Source organism: Leuresthes tenuis, unplaced genomic scaffold, assembly GCF_036924035.1.
Source record: "Leuresthes tenuis unplaced genomic scaffold, fLeuTen1.0.hap1 SCAF_10, whole genome shotgun sequence".
Lineage (NCBI taxonomy): Eukaryota > Metazoa > Chordata > Actinopteri > Atheriniformes > Atherinopsidae > Leuresthes > Leuresthes tenuis.
In genome coordinates this window covers 7,313,601-7,338,893 of record NW_027325364.1, presented here as the reverse complement: position 1 = coordinate 7,338,893, position 25,293 = coordinate 7,313,601, and the positions used below count along the sequence as shown (strand labels likewise).

Below are 25,293 nucleotides of genomic sequence, written 5' to 3'. Positions count from 1 at the left end.
CATAATACCTGGAAAAAGTATTTCACAATGAAAAGTTGGCAAAACTACTCTAAAACATGTCAACCGCCCTGTCACAAAACTAAAGGGTGAACACGATCACAAAATTAACTGAACACTACAGTTAAACTTCTGCTGCCTTGTTAACAATTCATGCATTACCCCAGGTGTCCATCAACAGTCTGCAGACTTCAAGTTAAATTTCCATCTCTGATCTTAACAGGCCTACAGTAAATTCAATGGAGAAGTCTTGCCTTTGTCATATCCATGTTGATATTCTATAGTTTTTCTATCAATGTTTGCTGATTAGGAAAAAACAGCACTAACCGGTTGACCGGCTGACATATGTGAAATGTTCAATTTGGATCTGGGATTCCCGCCTGAAGGAGAACACACTCCTGCTCTTTTGATTGAGCTACTCTAATAATAATTTCAGTGCACTTTCCCTAAGATGCTTAGGACCAAAATGGCATGCAAAAAGCTTTCATCTGTGTAACTGTCTGCGCTTCTACCTGCCACAGCTCTTTGATCACCCCTCCATGCTCACACTCAGCCTTCACCTCCTCCGCTGGCTGGAGGCTGAATCGAACCTGTCACAGGGGCTGACACCGGTTGATGACGCTGCAGTGTCGCTCGCTTCTTTGACGGCGTCAACATGATTTTTCGGATTGGGCTCGTTCCATCTCTTTCTCTCCCCCAGCGTGACATAGTAGATCTGAATTTGAAGCTCCCAATTACTGCGTTTGGCCCCTCGGGTGTGTTCTAATATGTCATATCATGAGCCATCTGCAGCACTGAATCTCTAATATTCGCTCAATTACTGGCAGACTGAGAAGGGAATATAAGATAGCACTCCTCCAGGCGATCTGAGTCTGTGGCACTCGAATGTGCTCCCTGTCGTCCTCGGTCTGACACACACATATGCACTTAGGGTTGTGCACTTTTTTTTGTGCTGTCTTACATACAAACGCTCCCTCTCTCCTCTGTGCGCACACACACACACACACACACACACACACACACACACACATACACATTGCATAGTGGCAGCAAGGCTCACAGGTTCTTCCTGTGCCCACTTCATCAAACCTGCGTGCAGTGGTTCAGGCTAGCGCAGGTAGATGGATGGAGCTGCCACTAGGGTGCCGTTGCTATGGCGAATAAAAACGGTTGAGTCAGCAGGCCAGTGACAGTGATGAAGGTGAGAGCGGCAGGCTGCCCCCTGAACACTAACAACACGGTGATCACAGAATACTTTGCTTCTCTCAGGATGAACAAACTGCTATATAATAGTTCTTTAAATAAAATCAAACAGCAGCGTCTTATAATCAAGTTTGTTATTATATTTGACAAATAACACTGTAATTTAAGTAAATGAGATCTTTTGGCCTAATGTTACACACAAACTCATGAAAAGACAGACTTGTCCTGGGGTGTATAAAAGCCAATTCATAATTTCTGTGTCTGTAGACTTATGTAGACTTTGAATGCATGTTGTACCATTCAGAGAGTCCCCTCTATGTTCTCTTGCGAAGTTTCATTCCAGACACGTGCATTAAAAAGGAAAATGGTAACTTCACTCCAGCAAGAAAAAATGATGGAGAAAAAACTATATTAAAAAAAAACCAACATCTATTTTACGTCACCATCCTGGTATGGAGGTATGGATAGCAGCTCGTCAAAGAGCCTCTACAACAAACATGCTACGCACACAATCATAGAGCTGTTTTCATCTAATAAAGTGAAAAGGCAGCATTCTAATGAAGTTATCACTAACTTAACAAAACTGGTGTGATAAATAAAGAGCGGTTAGACTGTCGATGTCACGCAGGGTTGAATTTTTGGTGATAAATATTGTTTATGCCACATATTGTAAAGATTCCACTTGCACCAAGGCTACATTTTGTGACATATTCCAAATAAAAAAAAAAACCAAAAACACTAATTCTGAAGAAGTTTCAAGATTTTCACAAATCTTTATTTACAATACAGCACCATTTAAACCCTACTGACTACAACTCTATAAACTTAACACACAACTGAAGGGTGATAATTGGTTTATCTTATTGGATGGACCAAAAAGGAAAAAACAAAGAAACAAACATAAAAGACGTGGCGTTGCAATACTTGCAGGGAATCAGATTTTGGCACAGCACAGACTTGTTAATTTGCAGATCTTACATACAGTCTTGGCATAGCTATTTGTGAGCTTATTTGGACCAAAAACTCATGCAAAATACAACCAGTAGAGAATTTGCTAACTGCAGTTATCCAGTCCAGTGTAAGAATCCCTGTTACTTATCTTGTTTCGTGGCAGTACAATTAATTTTCTCTCTGTAAAAATCAATTTTGTTCTCCATTTTCCCTTCTCCATCTCCACTAAAAATTTATATTTTGATAAACTCTTTAGCCAAACTACACAAAGGTAGTCAGGCTACATTGATGGCAGGTGCACATAACAGCAAGAAAATGCCACTACCCTCCTAACATACAACTTGCTGTGACAAAGCTTCACATTTTCTTTAAGTTTACCACTCCACCGTCTCCTGCCCTCTCATCCTCAAACACATAAGCACAGCGAACATTGCTGCTGTCAATAATCTGCATTACTGATGTGCAAAAAGCCAACTATATCCCTGTTGGTCTATTAAAAGCCTTGCATTGTGGAAGGGAAAATAACTAGATAAAATGGACTTGTAGAATTAGAGATTTTATGGCCAAGCCCTCCTTGCAGCAGCAGTTGAGGGTCTGGATAAAGTCATTGATTAATGGATACTCTTTGCAGATACACAAAAGCATGAACTGGCCTTTTGTGCCTTCTGTTGCTGTTTTGGAAGACCTTTGCCAACACTGAGATTTGTTTTGTGAAGAGCCTAAAATTTTCATATTAGACTATGCAAATGCTGGACATTAAGCCATCAGAAATTAACTGCAATGCAATGGTGACAACCAAAAACTGGTTCAGCTCCAACATCAATAGCTTCTCAGTGATGAGTCTAAATTTAATGATTACTGTGGAGAAGCGTACAGTGATGCATCTTTTCAAAAAGTTTTGTCACATTTTGCACCTCCAGCTAACAACAAGGCTCTCAGGAAGTGATGTGATATTAACTACTATCAGGTTTCCCAATAAGGTTCATCCAATGGTTTTATAGACTTTAACAGTGTATGCTGTACAATATTACAAATATTGAGAATATAAAGCGTTCTACAGCAGTTTTACAGAAAAATTAGGTAAAAACGAGCAGGGGGCTCTAAATACTACTTAACTTAGTATTTTTTTAAACTACATGACATAAAATTCTACAAAAGGCCTGAAGACATTTATAAGCTAGCTTGTATGGCCAGCTGCTTTAAAATTTTTATTTTGTGGTATTTCTGAGTGTGAGGTCTGCATTATTAACCGAGATATTTGTAAATAGTTTGTTATATTCTTTCCATGTACTTATTTAAAACTGATTTCTCTGTCTTCCAGCTAATCATCAGTGTTGTGCTGTAATGGACTCATATTGTTGATCTTTGTTGCTTTCTTTACATCATAACAATATCTTAATCTCCGCAATAATTTTGCTGTTAAAGTGTCAAATCTTTTTCTGAGGACCCTTCATGCAGCAAATATTTTGGGAAAGCAGCGTACTGTAGCTGTGTGTCTTAAGTGTAAAGAGTACAGTACCAGCAGAGGCCCTCCTCTCTGCCAAAGAGCAAGTTGGACTGAGAAGCCAAGCTGTGAACGGAGGTGGAAAGAAAAAGAAGACAAGCAAGTTTAAAAAGCTGAAACAGCAGGGAAACACTGAGAAGGAGGCCAGTCATGGTCAGTCCAGACATGGTTACAAAAAAATAAATAAAAAAAGGCTCAACAGCTGCTTCAGTCACGCTGAGATGTTGTTGTAGGCAGAGTTGTGTACAGCAGGAAATGTGAAAGGCTGTGCTGACACAAATTATTGTTATTCATGTTATTCACATGCACTTTCAATAAATGTACACAGTTAGCTTTTCTGAAAATGTGATGAGGCTGGTAGGAATCTGCAGTGTAGGCTGGGATATAACACAAAGGCTATCTGATACTTTTTTACTTTTCAGTTTCATTTAGGTTTAACTTCTATTTCTTCTGTTTGCTAGTAAACTGATGAATGCTTTTATTGGAACGGTACAGATCCTAAACGTTGTCCTGGCATTTGAATACCTTATATGGCCCGATCATAACAATGCACTAAGCTCTGGCTAAAAATCAGCTGTAAAAAGAGCTTTCTGGGGTGATTTTCTTTATCCACCTTTGATAGTTGAGAAATAATGTAAGCAACTTGGCACTGCCTGCAAATGTTTTTCACTGAAAACACATTTGGGGAAATAAACTGAAAGTGAGATGGGAAAAACCGATGGAGTAAGACAAAGTATGAATTTATGGGCTAAAGACAAGAACAATGTGAGATGAGGATTAAAAAACATTAGCCACTAAAATGACATTTTATCCATTCTCTATGCTCCACATTGTAGCCATGGATGTACATGGATGAATCAAGCAGACATAACAATCCTAATGCACTTATAAATACCATCTGCCTAAGTAGTTCTGTTTATTTCCTGCTCAAGTGTCCCAAATAGAGGCCCCGTCTGCTGATAACACATCGACTCAGTGAGGAAACAAACAATGACAACATGTCCTGGAACAAGCAGTATCCGGTGAGCACTTGCACATAAACACACAAACAGGCTGAGAGCGCAGCTCTGCAGGGATGTTGTTGAAGGGGCCAGTTGTGTCATTAACATTTAGATTGGGGAGTCAGGGGAAGATGAGAGTCAACAGGTGTACACCAAATTAACTGAGCCTGACAAAAGGAGCAGGAAATAAGCGGAAAGACGGAAGTAGTGGAAGAAGGATGATTAAAAGGGGGGATGGGAGAGAGTAAGATGACAGAAATAATTTCCTTGTGGAGCCTGGGGCGAGGAAAAGTGTAGACGACAGCAAAGGCGAGGCTCGCAGCCAAGCAGTCAATCACCATTTGATTGGAAGGGGTTGTTTGGTCGCTGTGAGGCCGCGCTGTGATGAAATCAAAACAAAGCAGAGCAGTCTGGGCTGCAGAAGTGCCCACGTCTGCCCATGCTGTCCTAGGACAGCACGGTTTTCCATTGTGCTGTGAGAACAGTTTGGTGTGCTGGGAAAGCTTCCAACATTTCTGTGGTGCTCGTTTGTTTTCAGTGACAACGATTATGTTTTTCTGATCCAGCACACAACGCCGCAAACCTGCCTGGTGCTGATTCTTGTGTTAAACGTGCGGGAGCTGAAACGCCGCCATGTTCAGCATCTGGGCTGCATGATCATGGACAAAATCTGTGTCCTGTTTATTCAGGAGAATTATTATTGTTGTCAGTGTTAAAAAGAATGTCTTGGCTAAATCAAAGCACATCAGAGACTCTGACGGAAAAAGTTCACTTCTAAGAGGTCAGGATCCTACATTATTAATTTTATTTTTAGAATTCTGATTATCTAGATTATTCTTACAATTGTTCATTCACACTATAAAATGTTAGCCAGATGTGAAAAGATCCTAGAGCCTATGATGTGAGTTGTATATATTTCTTGTTGAGTCCAAAAATGAGGCAGATTCAGTGTAGAAAAAACATTCACCCTTGAATATATTCTTGAAAAGTCACATTAGTGCCTGGAAAGCTTTTGGCATACAAGCTATCTTTTGATCAAATGATTTATTGTTTCTGCCACAGAACGGACATAGCCAGCAGTTTAAAAAATTAAACAAACACGTGACCTAGACCCATGTTTTATCTAAAGTCTGCAGGGAGAGGGGTTTGCCAAACAAGAGGGCAGTTTGTGAAGAAGTTCTTTAGAAAATTACCAAAGTTCTCTTATTATTTGTAACTACAGCATATATTTTCAGTAAATATGACCTTTATTGTCTTGCATTTCTGATTTCATGTCATATTTAATGCAACATGAAAATAATTTTGTGAATTCTGGTCATATTTACAATAAAATAGATAATAAAGCTTAGCTTGCTGAGCCCTTTGCTCATTAATAACTCTGTGACTTTTGGAAGTCTCCAGATGTGACTCACCAATCCAATGGGTCACGTAACAATGGCTATATTTATTTATTTTATGTGTCAAGTTAAAGGGTCATTACCAGGCTAGTGCAAAACTTGAGAACAGGCTGCTGAGCAGACCCACTTCAAATGATATAGGCGGGAGCAGCGGAACATCTCAAACTTGAAATCACTAAAGTTTGAGTTCTACTTGCTTCACACAGTCAGGAAAATACAGAAACCAGTTATTTACTATTTTGTGTTCTCTAGTGGTCTTAATTCAATAAAGAGAGGAGTAGTGTGCAGTAAGTTGATCCAATATTTTAATAATATCCCAAAAGCTCTTCAAGCAGAAATGCCTCTGGCTCTGAAAATGAATAATTCACACTTTTTTTTAAGTTGTCAGTGGTGCCTAAGAAATTAAGTACAGACTTGATATGAAAAATATTTAAAATTGCCATCATTGTAGATGCTGAATCCTTCATTGGATTATTAGAGCAAACACTCAGAGAAAGGACTGCTGGCTTTCTTTTTCTACAATCTGAGAGGTTCAACTGTTCTGGTTGCAAAAGGATTTCATACAATCTGGACTGCCATTTGTTAACATTTACAAGGCGATATGAAGAGTTCTGCTGTGTATGAGCTGGCGGTGACTGTTAGCTATCTACTGCTTTTTCAAAGATGTTCAACCCCCTGAAGACACAGCTGTTGTATACAATAACAAATAACCAATTATCATATTTTCAGGGACAGTTTTCAGCCTGTCAGACAGAGGAACAAATAACTCTCTCTGCTGACAGACAGCACCAAATCTTTTTCCTTTTTAAACACTTTTCTGTTATCGTTTATTGTACTATGATCAAGATTATGGGCCATTTCTCAAAATTAACTGAAATCTGGGATACTTCTTTAACTTGGATTGTTCTGAACAAATACTTTCAGCATTAATAGTGTTTTAAAATGTCAAATAATTTTCTGTGTGCACTTAAAAAAGCTCCCTCCCAAGACTGTTACAGATTATCAAATGATTAGAAAACTACATCAAATTCCAAACAGCCAATTCATAAATTCTCTCTATTTCCTCAACTAACTTTGACAGCTAAGCTGAATTATGCTTTTATTCATGCTTCCACAGGAATTCCAGACCCACATGTATCTGAGTCGTATGTCTGTCAGCTGAAAGTGACAGCTAAATGGCAGCAAGCCTGTCAGTAGCACATAGCTGTGCATTGGTTTTGTGTCGAGGACTGAAGCACCACCCAAAGACTCTTTTCATTTGAGACCAAGCAAGGTGTTTCTGCTGTCACACTAAAGCTACATCTTCTTTCTTACCAACACATCCAAAAAGCTTCTGATCTACACTTTAGGTGGCAGAAAAACTAGCTAAACTAGCTATCTGATAATCTCAAAGGGGGAAAACGTGCTTTTCCGTCAACAGAACTTAGAGAGCACAGACACAGCAAAGCAACAAGCAGCACATCCAACATACAAATGAAAAGAAAAGATGCTTTGATATCATGTTTGTCATGTATTTGCATCTCTTCTGTAATTTATTTTGTGTTATTTTGGTCGCACACTGCCAGGTTGTTATACACCCTAAGTGTGTGTGAGGAATATAAAAAGTTGACAGATAAACAGGAAGGCAGAGCTGCATAGCACTGGATGTTATCAAGTGATTCACCTCAGGTTAGCAGCAAAATTGGAGATGCAGTTAACCATCTCCGCATTCTGTTTCTCTGCACCCCACATGCTGTGGAGAAAAAGGGAGGAAAAAACAAGAAGCAGTTACAAGCTGCTCCCAGATCCACAGGTTAGCCAGGCATAGCCAGACTGCTCACACAAAGATTCAGTTCTTCAAACAAAACTCTTATATACAAATTGTATTACTAACCAAAGGTTAGCTTTGTACTGTAGCTCAGAAAGGGCAATATTTTACTTTTTAATTTTCAATATTAAAAGAAAAGGCAAATTCAATTAGGGCAGAGAAATATATTGAAGTTTTACCATTATTGCAATATCAACATGTGTAGAATCAATATTGCAGAGGACTACTTGGAGTCCAATAAATGGCATTCTATAGACCTTTTTCCTGGCAGACTTGACTTGAAACAGCTGTCGAAGCACAGGTGTATTGATGAGGGCTGCATTCACCACTTAGAGAAAGGTCTGCTTTTGTACAACCAAACGTCATGTACAGGAGCAGAAGTGGAATACAGCCATTGGTAATACACCTGGCCTTAAAGGAATAGTTTGAGTTTTTTAGACTTGAGTAAAGTACTTTGTAGCTGTTAGTACCTAAACTGCAGTAGGCAAAGATGCAGTTCGCCCTTCTTTTGTACCTGCTTTCAGTATCTGTTAGAACTTCTTCCTGCTACGTTCTCACCACTGCCTTTTGCAGGTAAGGTTCTAACTGCTCAAAATTACTTCACATAAGCCCATTTCAAAAGGTCTAAACTATCCATTTAACACCATACATATAAATACTTCACATCTTGCAATTTATATCATAACAAAAAGTATCATGTTTTTCTAACACTGTGCAGTCCAAGCTCCAATCCACCTACAATTTGCTATCAGAGAGTACACTTAAAACTATTAAATAACTTTATCACAAAAATGGAGTTCTACATTCAAACACTTGGCAATGTGAGTTTTAAAGTGACATGAGATAGAACATAAAAATAATAAATAGAATTGGAAAAAATGTCACACCTTTCTAGTTGTGTTTGCAAAGCTAAGTTTGGAGTTAGGACACAAAAGATGCACAAATAATAGCTTTTCGTGTCATATACTTTTTTTTTTTTTAAAGTGATTGAGTTAAAAATGGCCCGAGTTTGATCTGTGGTAGCTTCACTTGTGTGGATCACAGGTATTTTTAGTTCCTATGGTCTTTTCCACTTTTATGACCTGGTCTTACTTGTATTAATAAAGGTATTCTTACAAAGTAGGTCGGCCTTTCCAAAAGTGTCTCAGAAATAAGGGGATGGTCAACAAAGCTCTAAAGAAGGATGAACTAAAAACAGTTTTGGGAGTGGGCCATACTGAAGGTAAAGTCATGTGGTAGGGTAATTCTGAATTAAGATAAAACACAAAAAGTTAGCAAAGCAAATGCAACTTTAATCACCAACAGACTGAATATACTATTATCTGGCAAAATAAAAGTCCAGCAGAAAATATTTATTTTTGCTGTTATTGTAAGCCACTCAAGCTTTTGTAGTGTGCCAGATAATACGCCTAACAGCCTATCCTCGCTACAGGGAGCTAAATGAGAGAGGGACTGCAGTGGGAGTCAGGGCTAGGGGGGATATCTAGGTCACCACGAGGATGAATCAACTGCAGTGGAGTTGATGTTGCAGCTTTGTACAAGAGAGCTGTTTTAAGTGTTTTCTATGCACGTGTGTAGTGGTTGTACTGAACCAGGTGACGTGTGTGCTTCTTCGAAAAGGTTGACTGATCAGTTGTTTGAGAGGAAAGGTCAACTGTAAAGAAGTTAGAGAATCAATCTCACAAGTATGTCAAGTCAAGAAAAGGGAACTTACACCAAGTTACTGAGTGATGCCAAAGTCAGCTGCTGTTGCTGCTGCTGTTGTTGTTGTTGCTGGGAGACTGCTGGTTGCTGTTGCCAGGCAGCCATGTTACCAGGCACCAGCCCTGGTGGTGTGAACGTCTGGAGCGCTGTGAGATCTGCACTCGTCAGCTGGTACTCTGGGATTAAGAGATGGAGAGGGAGACAGAGGGAAAAGGAAGAGAAAGGAGACAGAGAGGGGGGTGAGGGGGATTGTTTTACATCATACAACTTTCTGGTGCATCAATATTAATCACTGCTAATCCATATTAATGGAGACCTTTGAAGTGGAATCATTCCAGAAGTCCTCACACAATGAACAAAGTGAATATTCATGGTGGTTTGTGGCATCACACTGCAAGGTTTTGAAGTGTTTTTACATAGCACCCATTTTTTTCATGACAAAATAAACACCATATCTTTGAATTTTCATCTTTTCTTTTTCTTTAAATTCTGTCTCGTGGCAGCGCTGTCTTTTCTGCACTGATTCAAACAGACAGATTCAATATAAGGTGCTAAATCGTTCTGCCTTGCCGAGTGTGTCAGTGCTGTTGTCCATGTCTTACCAGTGTTGTAGGCCGTCTGCATGCTGGAGAATGGTGCAAGAAGACTGGGTGTTGCCACAGAGACCACCGGGGTGGTGAGCGGTTGTGCCACCTGTGAGCCTCCTAGCCGCTGAGCATTCTAAAAGACAGAGAGACAGACAGAGGAAACTGAACATTAGGTAACTGAGAGTGCAAGAAGTATTTACTGCTACAGTGGTTCTATAACCAGATGTACAGTTGGTCAGCTACTGAAGTTAAGTTGGCTTTCAAAAGAACTGAATACATAAAGGAAGCATAAAATTGACTAAGTGCATTTCTCAGCATCTCTTCACTGTGCAGGGTGGTTAATTCATGCAAAAATATTATGTCCTGTGGCAATCTGGCACTGATGTAATTCTGAGAGGTTAGAGAATATGTAACATGCACAGGATCTGATTTTTTTTCTGTCTTACACGCTCATCTGACATTTACAACCAAACTCTTTCTTTCTTGGACCCCTAAATCCAGAGCTGTGACTCCATGTCGTGAGAGAACCTGGTCTGGTTCCAGAACAAATCAAGCCTTTTCTCCTTATATGGACTGAGTGTAGAAGTTCACGGCACATGACTTCATCCATTTTCAACAGTAATAATGATAATGGCTAGCATGTGCCTTCCACTGCAGCAGAGTGGATGCAGAGACACTGCAATGTGACCAAGAACAATTCAGCTACTACTGAGAAATTTCTCTTTGAACACAGCTTGTTCTACTTGTAGTTGAAATATAAAAACAAACACAGTGGACACTGCTTCACTACGCATAAGTGCAGGAACTATGATCAACCTTAAACCCTCAGTTTTCCTGTTACTTTAAAATTTTATTCGACAGACCAAAATAAAATATTACGGAACAATCCCAACCAAGTATCCTCACACAGAGATCACCTCATTTGCCTGTGCAGGACAATGGTAGATGATTTATGCATCGTGCCACACACAGAAGCATCTCACTGCCTGCAAGAAAATGTAGCTGGCTCACCTCTTTCTGAGGTGTTTAACTTTACTGTGACACTTTAACATCAGTGCGCAAGATGAGAAATTTCTCGCGTCTCAAGGTGGCGTTGGCACGGCAACGCTGTCGCCAGGGCCCAGTGCTCGTGTTACGTAGAGTCACGGTGGAAGGTGCTATAAGAGGTAGCGCCGTGCTGGAGAATCATGCTGACAGGAACGCATGCATTGGCAAGGCTGATAGAAGGGGAATGAGTGGGAATGAGTCTGTCTGTGTGCGCAAGAACGTGTTTTATTGAAAAAAAGAATGCGAGCAGACAAGTACACCAGGAATGAAAATACAATGCGAGGTGTGTGTTTTGGTCTGAGGTGTGTCTATTTACGCAAGGAATATACATGCATTTGTGTGTGGAGGACTGAAGGGGTCAGCGTATCTCAGACTAACATGCCCATCTGTGTTCCAGGTTGGAGACTTTGTGAGCTTTCCTCTCTCTGATCCTCAGAGCATTAACACTCAGATGAAACCAAACATGCACATGCTGAGCAGCTTTCACACACAGCAGAGTGTCAGCTGGTTGCTCCAGTTCCCTCAATTTTTCATCTCTATAGTCTATTTGTGTTGCACAAATGTCACTTTAGGTTGAGTTGTACAGTATCTTGAACATTTTGAGGATTTTTTTTATTAATTTTGCTTTAAAATAACAAACTACTTGTGATATATATATTTTTGACATCACAAATTGTAACACAGTTTTGCCACTAAAACACAAGTAATTTGTAAGGAATAGAAATGAGAGTAGGGCAGACATTTTTTAAAAGGCAGCTGTTAAAAATTTATTATTTTTTCAATTTTTTAACTAGTATCTATTTTAGTTTAAGGTATATGTATATGTAAAGCAAATTCAAAGATTTACTTCCAAACATATTATACGTATATGTATTTCTGCTTGTGGATTGTGTATTTAGGCTGTCAGAGTGACATCACTTCATGTTTTCTGGATTTTTTTGGACATGTCAGAAACCATGGCCCAGTGACACAGTGCAGTTTATGGAGCATATAAAAACTATGGGATTGGTATCAAAAGAAAAGCAAATACTGATATGCTTAAAGTGCAGCATCAAAAATGACCACTAGGTACCGGCTTAAAATATTTGGTTCTAATGAAAGGTGTCTTAGGGAAATACTTCCTGCGTGTTTTCCACACATTATGATGCCATAAGAAATTTTACTCTTTTGGATCAAAGTGCTCGTAGTCCTGACAATAATTACACAATTAAGAACGCATCAGTCCTCAAAGACAGGAATGTTTGAGGCTTGACTGACTTGATTAACATGTTTGTTTGTGTAGACCAGTTATGCGGTTCATACAATAAAAATGAACTGAATACTAATTGTTTTGATTCAAGGCAGTTATTTTGTTGTCATTTGTTGGTGGAGTAGCCAATACATTTTAGTGCTGACATTTTTGCTTGGTCAGATATTGCAGATAAACAATTTGCTGTAATAATTTTGACTTGTTCTTTAGCTAATTGGACTAAAAGGCCTTCTTATCAATTTGAAGGCCCCCTGTAGGCAATTTTAGCTTTAATTAGATTGTGTACAATACACCCATGATGGTGTTTCTAATATTTTTTGACAAGAGAGGAAAACATTGTGCCGGCTATCACAGGTGAAATTAATTAAGATCCAGCACTTGCATTTAGTAATATTTTGGCACTTCTCCCTATGGACCAAATAAGGTTACTTCTGGTTCAAAAAACACCTAAATATGGTGACAGACAAAAAAGTTATGGCAATAATTAAAATGCCTGGCCTTCATTCTGCAGACGTCTGGTTGTAAATTGCCTTAGTTTATTATAGCGGGTAACTTATCCCACAGCCGTCTTTTGGGGGGTTAAAACAACATAACTTTCTTTGCCTGGTTGATCATTTGTAGGAATGAGGGATTATTTAAAACACAATCTGATATCCTTGGCCATAACTTTTTAGCCTTGGTGTGTCAGACTTAAACATGTTAACTGCTTTACACAGATTAAAAGGATGCAAATACCACTTATACAAGTAACACTACAAGGATTTGGGTGTATGGTTATAAACTCTATTCTAAAATATAGCTACATGTCTTTTAGATAAAGTCCAACTTAAGGAAAAATATGTTTTGAAAAATGTTTTGAAAAATATACTAATTTGCTCTTTTAGTGAGTAAATTGAGAATATTGATACCTACACTCATGTTCACTAAGCATGAAGTAACTTCTGCAAGTAACTTCTGCAAGTAACTTCTAAATCTGTCTTTTGTTTACTTTTTAGAAATTTGATAAGCTAGATACATTATTAGTGAGCTGTAAAATGTGTAAAAAAGATTTATTTAACCATTGTACATGGTGAGAGAGGTCCATGTGAGATATTGTCACCTATCTTTATGCTATGGTAACAAAGTAGCTTTATATCATATCTTGACAAGGAATATCAAACTTTTCCAGACAGTCTTTTTGGAGACAAATTTCAAGTCAAGTCAATTTTGAAAAATACATTTTTGACAGCTTGACCCCCAGCCTACAGCTCTGTTGGGACCACAGACTTGAGGAATGAGCCTTTAGTGAATCCTGATCCCTAAACTGAAAATTCTTACAGGAACAGAAGCAACCAGCTGATTTGTCCACTGTTTGTACATTGCTCTGATGCTCTAGCAGCTGTACTTCATTTCTCATCATAGCTGAGTTAACGCTGGTGGGATGCGTTTACTGATGGTATCACCCTCATGCTCAGTGAGATCACACAGTTTGATGCCACATCCATGAGGCTGAAACTCTAAAAGTCTATTCACCTCACTCACCAACTCCAGCTCTTCGTCTGTCTGCACGGCCGGTGCAAGAGTAGGTGGAGGGGAGGGTAAAAAACAGAGGACCGTTAAGTTTCTCTAAGTAATTGTGGTTAAAAGACTAAGAAAAGAAATTATGCTTACTTTCATCATCAATACATTTACATAATGCTGAGTAATTATATGGATGTGAATCTGTCATTCTTAAACTTTGGGTTGATTATATAAATGTAAATTACATTATTACATAAACTATTTAAGTTTGTGGACATAAAATGAATAAAACTTACTGTCAAAGGGAAATATGAGAAATAAATAAATGCATCCAATACAGAGGAAAACTCGTACAAAAACTGTTCTAAATTTTTTTCTTAAACATATTGCTTTTCCCAGTGAACAAAATTCACATAATCTTTTAATACTTCTAAATCCTGCTGTCAGAGCTAAACACACAAAAACGTTGTATAAAAGGACTTCCGACAGGTGTAATTCTTCTTCAGCTGTAAATGATGTGTCCTCATAGAAATGTACTGTAAAATGAATTGGTTTGGAACGAAGATGAACACAAAAGCACCCAAGCATAGCAGTTAATGCTGAACTATCTTTTGACTAAATATATCGTAGACAGACAGTTAAGCTGTGAGTTCATTGTGTTTTCTTCCCTCTTGCAGACTCAAACTACATATTGAAAAATATGTTTCAATGAGTGTTTCTTGCTTGAGGCCTTCTATATAGATATTCAGTGCCAAAGGTAAAATGACATGTAGAAGGAAAAAGAAAGATTAACGCTGGTTACCTAAGAACAAAATGATTTTCACTTTTCAAAGCATAATTGGAGTAGCGATACCAGAACAACTATGACTTGTTAGGATGCCTGAATGCACTTCTTTTTAAGCCCACGCAACCAAGGAAATGTGCCAGAAACCATTAATGTATGACTTTAAAACTTTTTTTTTTAGTTAAACTTGAGTGTTGTTCCCAGTTAGTTGCCTTCTCCTCACCAGCTGCATGAGGCTTTTGCCACTCTGTGAAGTGATGACCCTCAGGTCCGGCTTGCGGCTGTTGACCATCTGAGGGCTGGGTGGAGGTGGAGACTTAGCCGGGACTACTTTCCCCAGGCTGTTGCCATTGGATACAGAGAGGAGGCCTGGGGAGGCCCTGGCACTGATGTAGCCATTAGCTGGAGAGACACATATAAAGAGAGTGAGGTTTAGTGAACAGGAAAGGTAGGAGGGGGTTTTGTGTCTGCTCTGATGTTTTCAGTTTCTGTATCTACCTGTGAACTGTCTGCACTTGTCTGCCATTGTTATTGTGTTTATTTGTGTGTTCTCATTAGTGAGTTGGATCGCTCTGCCACACCACATGCTCCTCATCTTTCTGCAGCTCAAACAAAAGATTTTTTTGGCACTACTATGATTCTCTGCTGTTCCTTCACATCAAAACCGCGTCATGCTCTCTCCAGAAATATTTTATTTCTGCTCTCGCTTCCTCTCTCTACGTCTCTTTTGTTTCACTTGTCTCGACTTGGTGTAAACAAAAACACACAAATGTCTTTTGGCACTTTCCATCTCACACTGTAAAAAATGTCCTCCTAATCAAGTCAGTTTCCCAGTCGGAGAGCTCTGGAAGAACTATTTTCTATGAAACAAAGAAAAGTCCTCTAATGCAGTGTAATTACTGCACTGTGTTTCCAATACCACACACATAATAATAATTGGAGTTCAAATATATTTGCATTGTTGTTAGTTGTATTTCCCATGTGTACTTGTCTTTGAAACAATGATAAATCTGTGTAAAATCCTCTGATACAGTGTAAATACATGCATTGTGCTTCCAATACCTTACACATACTAATTGGAACTCAAATGTATTTGTATAAGTGTTAACTTAATTGTAAAAACACTTCATTATTTGGCCGAGATTTGAATTTGTCCTGATTAATGTTTACAGTCTGTAAGACAAAGATTTTTCTATATAGCTGCATATGATAAAAAGGGTAAACAGAATTTCTTCATAAGTTTTTGGCCTTCTTGAATCATAATGCTTGGATTCAAAAAATAGGTTTTCAGTGAGAGACACAATTTCAATCATTTAGAAATGCATTAAAAATTTAATTTTGAAGAAAGATAACGTATTAAGTGGAAATCTTAAGTGGAAATCTATTAAGAAATCTATAATGATATTTTAGTTCTTTGGATCTTGGTGTCAAGTTACAGTATCAATGTCCCACTGGAGATGCATATTTTTGCAAGATAAAAGCATCTTAAAAACATGTAGTTTCAAATAGTTGCAAATGATATTAAATAGATTCAAAAAGTGAGTTTGTTAGGAACTACTTTCAGTGGTGAATTAATACATATTTGGTGCTTTCATTGGGTTGAGTCTTAATACATTACAGTGTGCATCTGAAGGAACATGTCACCCTGTGCAACACTGTGTCTAAACAAATGAGGTCAATCAACATCATCTGTATTCATATAATACTTTTCAACCAAAAGTATGCATATTACATTTGGATAGATGTTTTTTCAAGTCTCTTCATGGCATTTGTTAAAACAATAAAAACCTAGACTTATTATACACAAGTAACTTGTATGTTTGAAAAAGGCATTACAGTAACATGACAGAATTTTACAGTTGAACATAGCCTCCTTTGAAACTGAACAACTGTCACATTCCAATCTCTTACACAGCAACAACCTCAGAAACTACAATAACTGACACAGTATTCTCAAGTTGCAGAACAGCATGGCTTACATATTTTTTAAAGTTTTATCAGTTTCTTTTTTCACACTTAAAAGCAATTTTTGATTTTCTATGTGATAAACTGCATGGCATACTTGACTGGTATGTTTTCATGTGTTGCTTGTTCATTGTAAAACAAGTTGTGAGGGCGTGAAAAATGAGGGGAGGGGGGTGTCTGGGTGTCATGACAACAAGACTCCAGCAGACAGCAGCCTGTCCGTGTTGCTGAGGCTAAAAGACAAGTCGATTCAAACAGAGACTCAATTGCAGAGTGAATAAAAGGGGGACAGCAGGGACTTTCCCAGCCCAGACACACACACACACACACACATACAAATGCAGATACAGTATTCCCCTTGGATATGAGGAAAGAGGGTGTGTGTGTGTGATAGCAGATAGCAGTTCTCCATGACGCTGCCTCAAGATGACAGTGGCATGTGATTCTGCTTCATCTCAGTCTCACACACCCTCTCACACACACACACGCACACACACACACATCCCATAAATGCAACTTGACAACAACAACAACAAGAACACTATCTCTGTTATCAGCTAAGTGGGAGGGAAACCGGACAGAAAGAGGTGAGGCAGGCTAAAAACAGTGAGAGTAAAGGAGCAAGTCAAAGGGGAGGAAGAAGTAAGAAAAAGTTTAAGGATGTAGTGCCTGGTTTATTCACATTTTAACAATAAAACAGCACAAAGGAGCTGACATTATACATAAAAGTAACTATTTACATTAGTACTGTACTCGTGTAAAAGTTTTGAGGTATTTCTGTTTAACTTCAGTTTTCTCAAATTATGTAACCTTCCAATTCTTCACTACATATCAGAGGGAAATATGTTACTTTTTTTAAATCGCTTCAATTCAGCGCAAGGCACTTCAAACTATTTAACTACATTTAACTGAATGTTTTAGATAATGTTTTTATGTTTTATGTACACAGTTTGAATTTATGAACAGTTTAAAGAAACGATAATCATTTTGAAAACTTTTGACAGCTATTTTAAGAGAGAAAACTAAAGAATAAAATAAGACAATTTTAACAGGAGAGTAAAAAGAAGAGAAATGGATGCAGTGTAATTAAAAGCAGCAGCAACAAAAACACTCTAAGGCCTGTGACACAGACCTCAAGTTTTCTCAGAATTCTTTCCAAGTAAATGGAAAAAAGAAGCTTCTCAGCTTTTGTGTGTTTAGTTTGAGCATTGAGGTTTCTGTGCAGACCTGTTCCCAATGATCTGAGAGGTCTAGATGGCTCCAAACAGCTCAGTGGATTAGATCAGTATTTTGGCCTAGAATCATTCAATGGGAGGATTTAGGCAAATAATGAAAAGAGAGAAGAGATAAGGTGTAAAGTTACTGTTTAGTTTTATTAAATTAACTGCAAAAACAAGCTACCACACTAATGGAAAACAAATAAGCAGTAGTCATCACAATATATTTAGGGAAGGAGAGATCACATGAGTCAAATGGCAAACAAAATCAGGACAGAAGGGAAAAAGGATGAAGAAACTGAAGCGAGACAGAGGGTAGGCAGTGACAGAAAGAGGAGCGGATGGGAGCAGGTTGGTAAAAGAAAAGAGGGAGCAACAGAGGAAGCAGGCATGTAAGAGAGAAAAGGAAACAAAGACATGAGTTAGAGGGTAAAAGGATATAAGAGAGGTTGAGAATGAAACATAAAAAAGAGGGAGGAAACAAGGTAGTGATGGTTGAAAACAGGTATGGGATGAATAAAGAAGTTAAAGATGTTAGAAAATGGCACTGTGCAAAAGGAAAAAAGGACAATAGAAAAATGACGTAAGGAGGGTAGGGGAAGCATAAGTGGAGGTAAGGGGGGGAGACAGCACAATTTGGAGGTAGGAAAAAGAAATCAAGAAGGGCAGAAGACAAGTGCAAACAGGACCCTTAGAGGAAGCAAGAGAGGGCAAGTAGATTCATCCTGGAAAGGTAGAGAAGAGGGAGGCTAAGAACGGAGAGAAAGCACAAAGATGGTGAGAAGACAAAAACAGAAAAATGGATAGGTGAAAGATGGAAGTAGAGGTGAGGAGATGAAAAGTATGAAAGGGAAAAGCAAGAAAGGAAGTCGGTAGGTATAAATGGAGGGAAGTAAACGGGTGGAGAGGAAGAGGCAGAAAAATGCAGGGATGGAGGAGAACCACATGTGATTGTCAAAATGTTAAGGAACAAGAGAAAGCTGAAATTAGAAAAAAAATGAAAAAGGATGCTAATGTTGGGACTACAAAAAACATAGGGAGTTATTGGAGGTGGCAAAGAGAGAAAGTAGAGAGGAATTTGCCTCCCAGCAGGCACCTGACCAATGAGATTATCTGTGTCCCATTGACGCACACCAAACTCTGCTTCTATCGTGCCCTGCTGGGAAATTCTGCTTTCCTCGGTGCGTTTGTGAACTGAACACGTGTGCGTCACTGACTGATGGGAATCTGTTAGTGGTTGCATTGTGTTCATGTTTGTGGGTAAAGGAAGATGGTAGCGGCTTACTGGTGACCTAAGTTCTATCGGCTGCACACATACACACACCTCTGTGCGAGTATGAGGAGCCAACATGTTTTACAGGTGCTCTCTGGCCAATTACAATCCTCTCAGAGAACGCAGCCCACGGTGAGTCATTTTTGTGCATGTGTGTCTTGACACTACATTGTACATAGTATTTTTTGTTTTGCTTGAATTCACAGCTGCAGATTGTTTAAGCATTTTTGTGTTTCACTGCTCACTTAAGAATTTTTATTAGACCATAGATGCATTCCTTTTCAAAAATAAGTGTGTGCACAATAAATTGTGGAAAATTATATAAAGACACAGCACACATTGTTGACGGATACATTCTAGCAACAAATTAGTATTTTTTCTGGCATTGCATCTAGTACCACTGAACCAGATAGATCTCAGCTGTTGTCTAAAACTTTTCACAACCTACAGCTGGAAAAAACATGTTCATGCAAAGAAAAAAAAAAAAAGAAAAGATTTGATTTGATGTCTGAGTGAGTGGAGCAGTGAAGATTTGAAGAATGGCTACATTAAGCATGTGATCCACTGGATGAGGAGTGTTCCAGCGGGGGCGACAGGATTTTCTTTTAGCAAAGTAGCTGGGAAAAACTCATCAATTATCATCGATCCAAGTAAAGGTCCTGGTAAAAACATCAAGCGAGGCCAAAAGCAGAGTAAGGCAGGTAACTGGCAAGATAGACAGAAAAAAAAAAAAAGAAATTTGCACACACGCCACAGACATCTGTTCTGAAAACATCAAAAACCTTCTGTTTTTAGTTTTGCACTGTGTACTGCCACACAGAAATGGTTCAGTAAAAAACCTTATGCAAAGGGACTTTGCATATATTTCATATATTGTGTATATTAGCATCTATTTAGCCAACCAAAGCAGATGGTTGCTTAGTAATTTAATTTTGTTCACAGTCATTTGCCCATAATACTAATACAGTAAAAAAGCACAAGTCTCACAGCTCTGCACTGGATCTAAAACTAAAGGCACAATCCCACACAAAAGCTCATATTCTTGTTTTGCCTGTTGTGCATGTGCTGCAGGTGTAACCAGTAAATAGATTCATTCTGCTGCACCTCTGATCTGCAAACACAGACTATGTGTTCCAAGCATCCAAGGGGTTAGCTGTGAAAATATCCACACCTTCCTGTTGACTGATGGATAACCCCACAACTACAATCCAATTCACTTGCACTGTATTGACATGGGGGCAGAAATTTGAGGATAAATATAACATAAAAGACAAATATTTGCTCTGACAGATGGCACCAGTGGTATCTTTGGTCCCAGATGGTAACAGCACATGCCACAGTACTGCAACGCCCCTGGTTTCAAGTGAACCACTGACCCATGTTGCTTGTCATAAACCTCCTTCTCCCTCTTATGTTTCCTATCAACCTCTTGAAAAAAAATATATTCTAAGTAAATCTGCTCCCCTGAAAATGTCTAAAATGACACAAGTTCTTGTTAAAAAAGAGGGGAAGCATGACCAAAACTCTGTTTGTTTTTGTTCAACTTAGTTAAAAATATTTTATTAAAGTTCATGTCTAATTGTGCGGTAACTTTTATAATGTGTGTGTGTGTGTGTGTGTGTGTTCCGTTCACAGTGAGGTTTGCTGAGTGAGTCAGGGAAACACTTTCAAATATCTGTGGCTTTATTTATGTAAATTGCTTGTTTGGACGTATTTTCTTGTACCCTTAACATGTGTTCCTCTCAGTGTATGAGTGAATATGTGTTAGTACCCTCAGTGTGTGAGTATGCGTGTGATGTCTCCCATTACGCGAGGCTGGGCGTGGGAATGTGTGGAATGCCATGTGACGTCAATGGTGACATTCCCGGAGCCCTTACTCCCTGGACAACAGCTGAGACCGGCAGATCCAAGAGAGGAGGAGGGTGAAGGGAGCAGAAAAGAGGAGAAGATGGGAGAAAAGACTGAGAGAAATCAAGAGGGAGAGATGGAAGAAGACAGTGAAGAGGGAAGTGGAGACTGGAATATATTGGTAGAAAAAATGGATGAGTTGCATTAGGAAAAAGGTAGAAGAAAAGTGAGAGTGCGGGGAAGGTAAAGAAGAGATAAAATAAAATATAAATGGAAAACATGAGAGAATGGGCAAAGACAATAGGGGGAGAGTTGAGGGAGAAGGGGATCAGCCATCTGGGTGGATCAGGTTATGCAAGCTGAGTCGAGGATTGACAAAGTTTTATGTTAAGGACACATTAAGGAGTCGTGATTCTGTTTAGTCGAGTCGGATAAATCCTGTTGGCAATATTCTGACTATAACACAGACATTCACCTGAATATTTCCATACAACCAATCACAACTACATCCAATAACAACATAAAAAGCCACTGTACTTCTAAGTTCATAACGACTCTGTCATTAGAGATCAATGATAAAAACTCTAAAATCAGTTCCGATGTACAACAAAAAACAGTATATGACTTTAAACTACCCACTTTCACTGACTGATGTTTACTTTTATGAATATGGCTCTAAAGAAAGTGTATATTCTTTCAATGATGGTCTTGAAAAACTAATAGCAATATTGAAACTTGGCTTTGGTGAATCCTCTCATACACGGCAGGGCACTGAATATGAATGTATTGATTCATTTTGGCTCACCTTACTGTGTGACGATATATTTATCAATTGAATATAAAAAGAAAAAAAAAACAAAGCCTTCCCACTATATCTATTACTATGGGCGAGCTGGCAGTATCTATCCCACCTAATGGGATTTAAGGGGAGAGCTCTGGCCAGTGTCAAAGTCACCTCTGAGGAGAGCCCTGTGCCAAGACAAGGGACAGTTGGATGGTGGGGTGTGAAGGTGGGGAGGAGGTGCAGGGCTGTAGGTTATTCCAGAGAGAAGATGAGGGGTAACAGCTGAGAGAGACAAGATGGGGGGGGCGCATAGATTAAGGGATGAGGGGGGAGGAGTAGTCGATTGGAAGCAGCCGAAGTGAGGAAAGTTAAGTAAACGGATCAGGCGGTTTTAAATTTAGCACCAGTGTTGAGGTAAAATTACGGAGTGAGAGTGTTGGTTTTGGGAAGTTATGGGACAAACAGAAATCCCTTATGACATATTACTGGATATGTGTGATTTCAGATCTATCTGAGCATCTGGCATACACTTTGGAGAGACCATAAAATTCACTTTTAAATCATCTGGTCTTAAGTTCAAGATGTGATTTTCCCAATATCCTTTTTTTTTTCATTGATAAATGAACGGCAAGTATTCATCAGTTTATGATTAATGTCATTATGCTTGAATGGAACTTATTTTGTTACATGACCAACATTTTCAGATGAACTGTCTGCACTCTGTACGCTTGCACCATAAAGTATTTCTTTAACCCTTTACATCAGTCAGTCACATTCCTTGTATGTGTGCATTTATTCGGCAAATCAAATAAAAATGGGAATTTTCCTACATAGACAGCTGGCTGGCTAATGGAACTTGACTTAAAAATAGCAACTCCACAAACTGATGTAAAACCAAAACACACCCAAAAACATGAGATTCTTCAGTTTTACTTCTGCATTCTCTGTTATTTTCTCTGTCAGTCTCACCCATTTTCAATGGTACTTGTGCTATATTTACAAAGAAAACTTCCAAACTCAGTGCTCAATGTTCCACAGTACTTGTGACAGCCACTCAATAATAATTGCTCAGAGCAAAACAAAGCTAAACAACCTTTCAAAACAGGACTGTCCTGACATAAACATTATTTTAGAATGAATGAAGGACACAAAACAAAAGTGTCCTTAAGTGTAAGTAGCAGGCTCTTTCGCTTCCTTCAGTCGTCTTTTTATTTTACATTAAACTTCAGCCAGGTCGTATTTTGTCTAACAAAACATCAACATCAAGCTTCTCCCAGTCAGTGGCTGATTTTTCAGAAAAAATGTTTCGGAAAAACATTTCCAAATTGAAGTACCGGTACTACTTTGTTGGATCAACAATAACAGAATTCAGTAATAAATTCGATTTTCTAATGGCCATAATGTGGGAGTTGCTCTGAATCCAAGAGTAAAGTCTGATTTGTGTCACACACATTAACCAGTCCTGAACTGACTTTCAATAGTTGACAAAACCGGTGCCAGAAACAAAATGCTGACCTCACATCTGCCCGGCAGACTCCACCTGTTAGTATTATGGTCAGAGTTTCAAAACATTCTAAATTAAGTTGCTGTACAGATTCCAAGTCACAAATATGGAAGGAGCAGCAACATAAAACCAGCCAAGGAGTCTCCTAAACGTGGCTCTGCAATTTTGTCGCTTTCATGTCCTCTTTTTGAACTCTCGATTGTGTTTCTCTCTCACAGCCCGAAACCTCTCCTGTTCTTTGGACTGTTTACAAGCAGCTTGTGCTGTGACCCTCAGCTGTCACCAGTCAACAGTGTTTTTGTGCTTCGGTATAAGTATGTGTGCGTGACTGTGAGCCTGTTGCCATGCACACATTTTCTGTACTGCTCTGTCCATAGGACTGATAAAAAATAATAATAATAATTAAAAAAAAAAACTTGTAGAAAGCACCTCTGAAATACGAAAAGCAGAGAGGAACAGGGTGGGTATTATAGTGTAGAATGTATGTGTGTGTGTTTACTTAAGCACAAGCCTGTTTTAAAAAATTTGAAGCATGAGAAAGGAAAAGATTTACTTACGGACTGGACTTGGACATGCTCCATTTGAGTTCCCCAAATCTCCCCCTAACAGAGCACCTAGAATAGGAAATTATAAAGACATGAAACCATTAAAATGATCTCATATAAGACGGTTAATCTGAAAAGCACTGATCTAAAAGAATGATGCAAATCCCCTCCTGAAAAAGGTCATTAAATCAAGTATGTCATTAAAAAAGTGCTTCTGCCATCGACACTAATTTTACTCTCAGGAGAACCATAATTGGTTTCAATTTTGCATTTCCACTTAATATTTTAGTGTCCATAGTCTCCATAGTACTTAGTTAAATTTTAAAAGGGGAAAACTGTCAGACTCAATTTAAATAAAAAAAAATGCCAAAATCATTTGAAAATACAAGGTTGGTAAAAACAAATGATCTTTAATGGATGTAAATGGTCTATTTTACCACTAAGAGATGTTCGGGTTTAACTGTGTATGGAGTATCATAATCATACAAATGGTTTTACAGTTAAAATAGACACAGATATGTACCATTAGAAAAAGCCTCAGAAGAAGAAGAACAGCAATTCTGCTGGGAGAATTAATGACCCCACAATACACAACACAAGTAGTGCTGGAATTATCATAATCATAATCATAACTGAACATTTATAGAGGCAGCCCAGTATGATTATATAAATTTGACTGGATGCTGTTAGTCAGCTTGAAGGCAATAGAGCATTATTAAAACAGTGATCCTGAGCACAGATGAAACTAACTTATTAGATGATAAATTCAGTGGAAATTCTACATAGCCAGAAGAGAACTTTAGCATCTTATTTGTGCATCATTTCTCTGATAAGGAACAACAGAGCCAATCATCCTGTAACGAAACAATGCTTTTAGCACCAAATTCTCCATACAATTTTCTGTTTTGAATCTCAGAGGTAGCCCATCCTCTATGACCTCTTCATTCTGTTCAGATGACATTGTGATGGAAGCGGGATATAGTCTGGACAGTCTTCCAGTCCATGATGGTAACTGGGAGCGCTGGGAGGTAGAGACCAATCTAGACTCACCAATTAACCCAGGATACAAGCCTTTGAAGTGTTGGTGGAAACTAAAAAAAACACCTTGAGAAAACTCCTGTAAGCATAGGAAGAACATGTAAACTCCACCCTAAAAGGCTGCAGCCAGCCAGCAGAATCAAACCCAGAACGTTCTTGCTGTGAGGTGATGGTGCTAACTACTACATCACTATTCTGGGGTTACTCTGGAAGGCTAGGAATCGCTGCTCTCCATTTTGATAGCTTGTTTTCTCAGGTTTAGAACATCCCCAATCATAACAATGACAGCCATTTTAATAATTATCCAACCGGCATCCTCTTCTGCCAGAGGACATATGTTTTAAATTCTGAACCAGACTACCTTTGGCTAAAATATCTGGGATTATGT

The 25,293-nt window shown here is 38.7% G+C and overlaps 1 protein-coding gene across 9 annotated transcripts in view; it reads right to left on the bottom strand.

Annotated features, from left to right (window-relative positions):
* The window catches only part of mef2d (myocyte enhancer factor 2d), a 94,702-nt gene that overhangs the window by 1,671 nt on the left and 67,738 nt on the right, over nucleotides 1-25,293 (bottom strand). For 3 of the 9 annotated variants that reach the window (XM_072393756.1, XM_072393759.1, XM_072393757.1), the window contains exons 6-12: nucleotides 23,880-23,936; nucleotides 14,955-15,133; nucleotides 13,960-13,989; nucleotides 10,167-10,284; nucleotides 9,575-9,740; nucleotides 7,717-7,785; nucleotides 3,671-3,721 (exon numbers count right to left, since the gene is read on the bottom strand). In XM_072393756.1, coding sequence (XP_072249857.1) covers nucleotides 3,671-3,721; nucleotides 7,717-7,785; nucleotides 9,575-9,740; nucleotides 10,167-10,284; nucleotides 13,960-13,989; nucleotides 14,955-15,133; nucleotides 23,880-23,936 — 670 coding nt within the window. The remainder of the gene's footprint in view (nucleotides 1-3,670; nucleotides 3,722-7,716; nucleotides 7,786-9,574; nucleotides 9,741-10,166; nucleotides 10,285-13,959; nucleotides 13,990-14,954; nucleotides 15,134-23,879; nucleotides 23,937-25,293) is intronic. The other 6 variants (XM_072393762.1, XM_072393763.1, XM_072393758.1 and 3 more) reach the window with 5 other exon arrangements.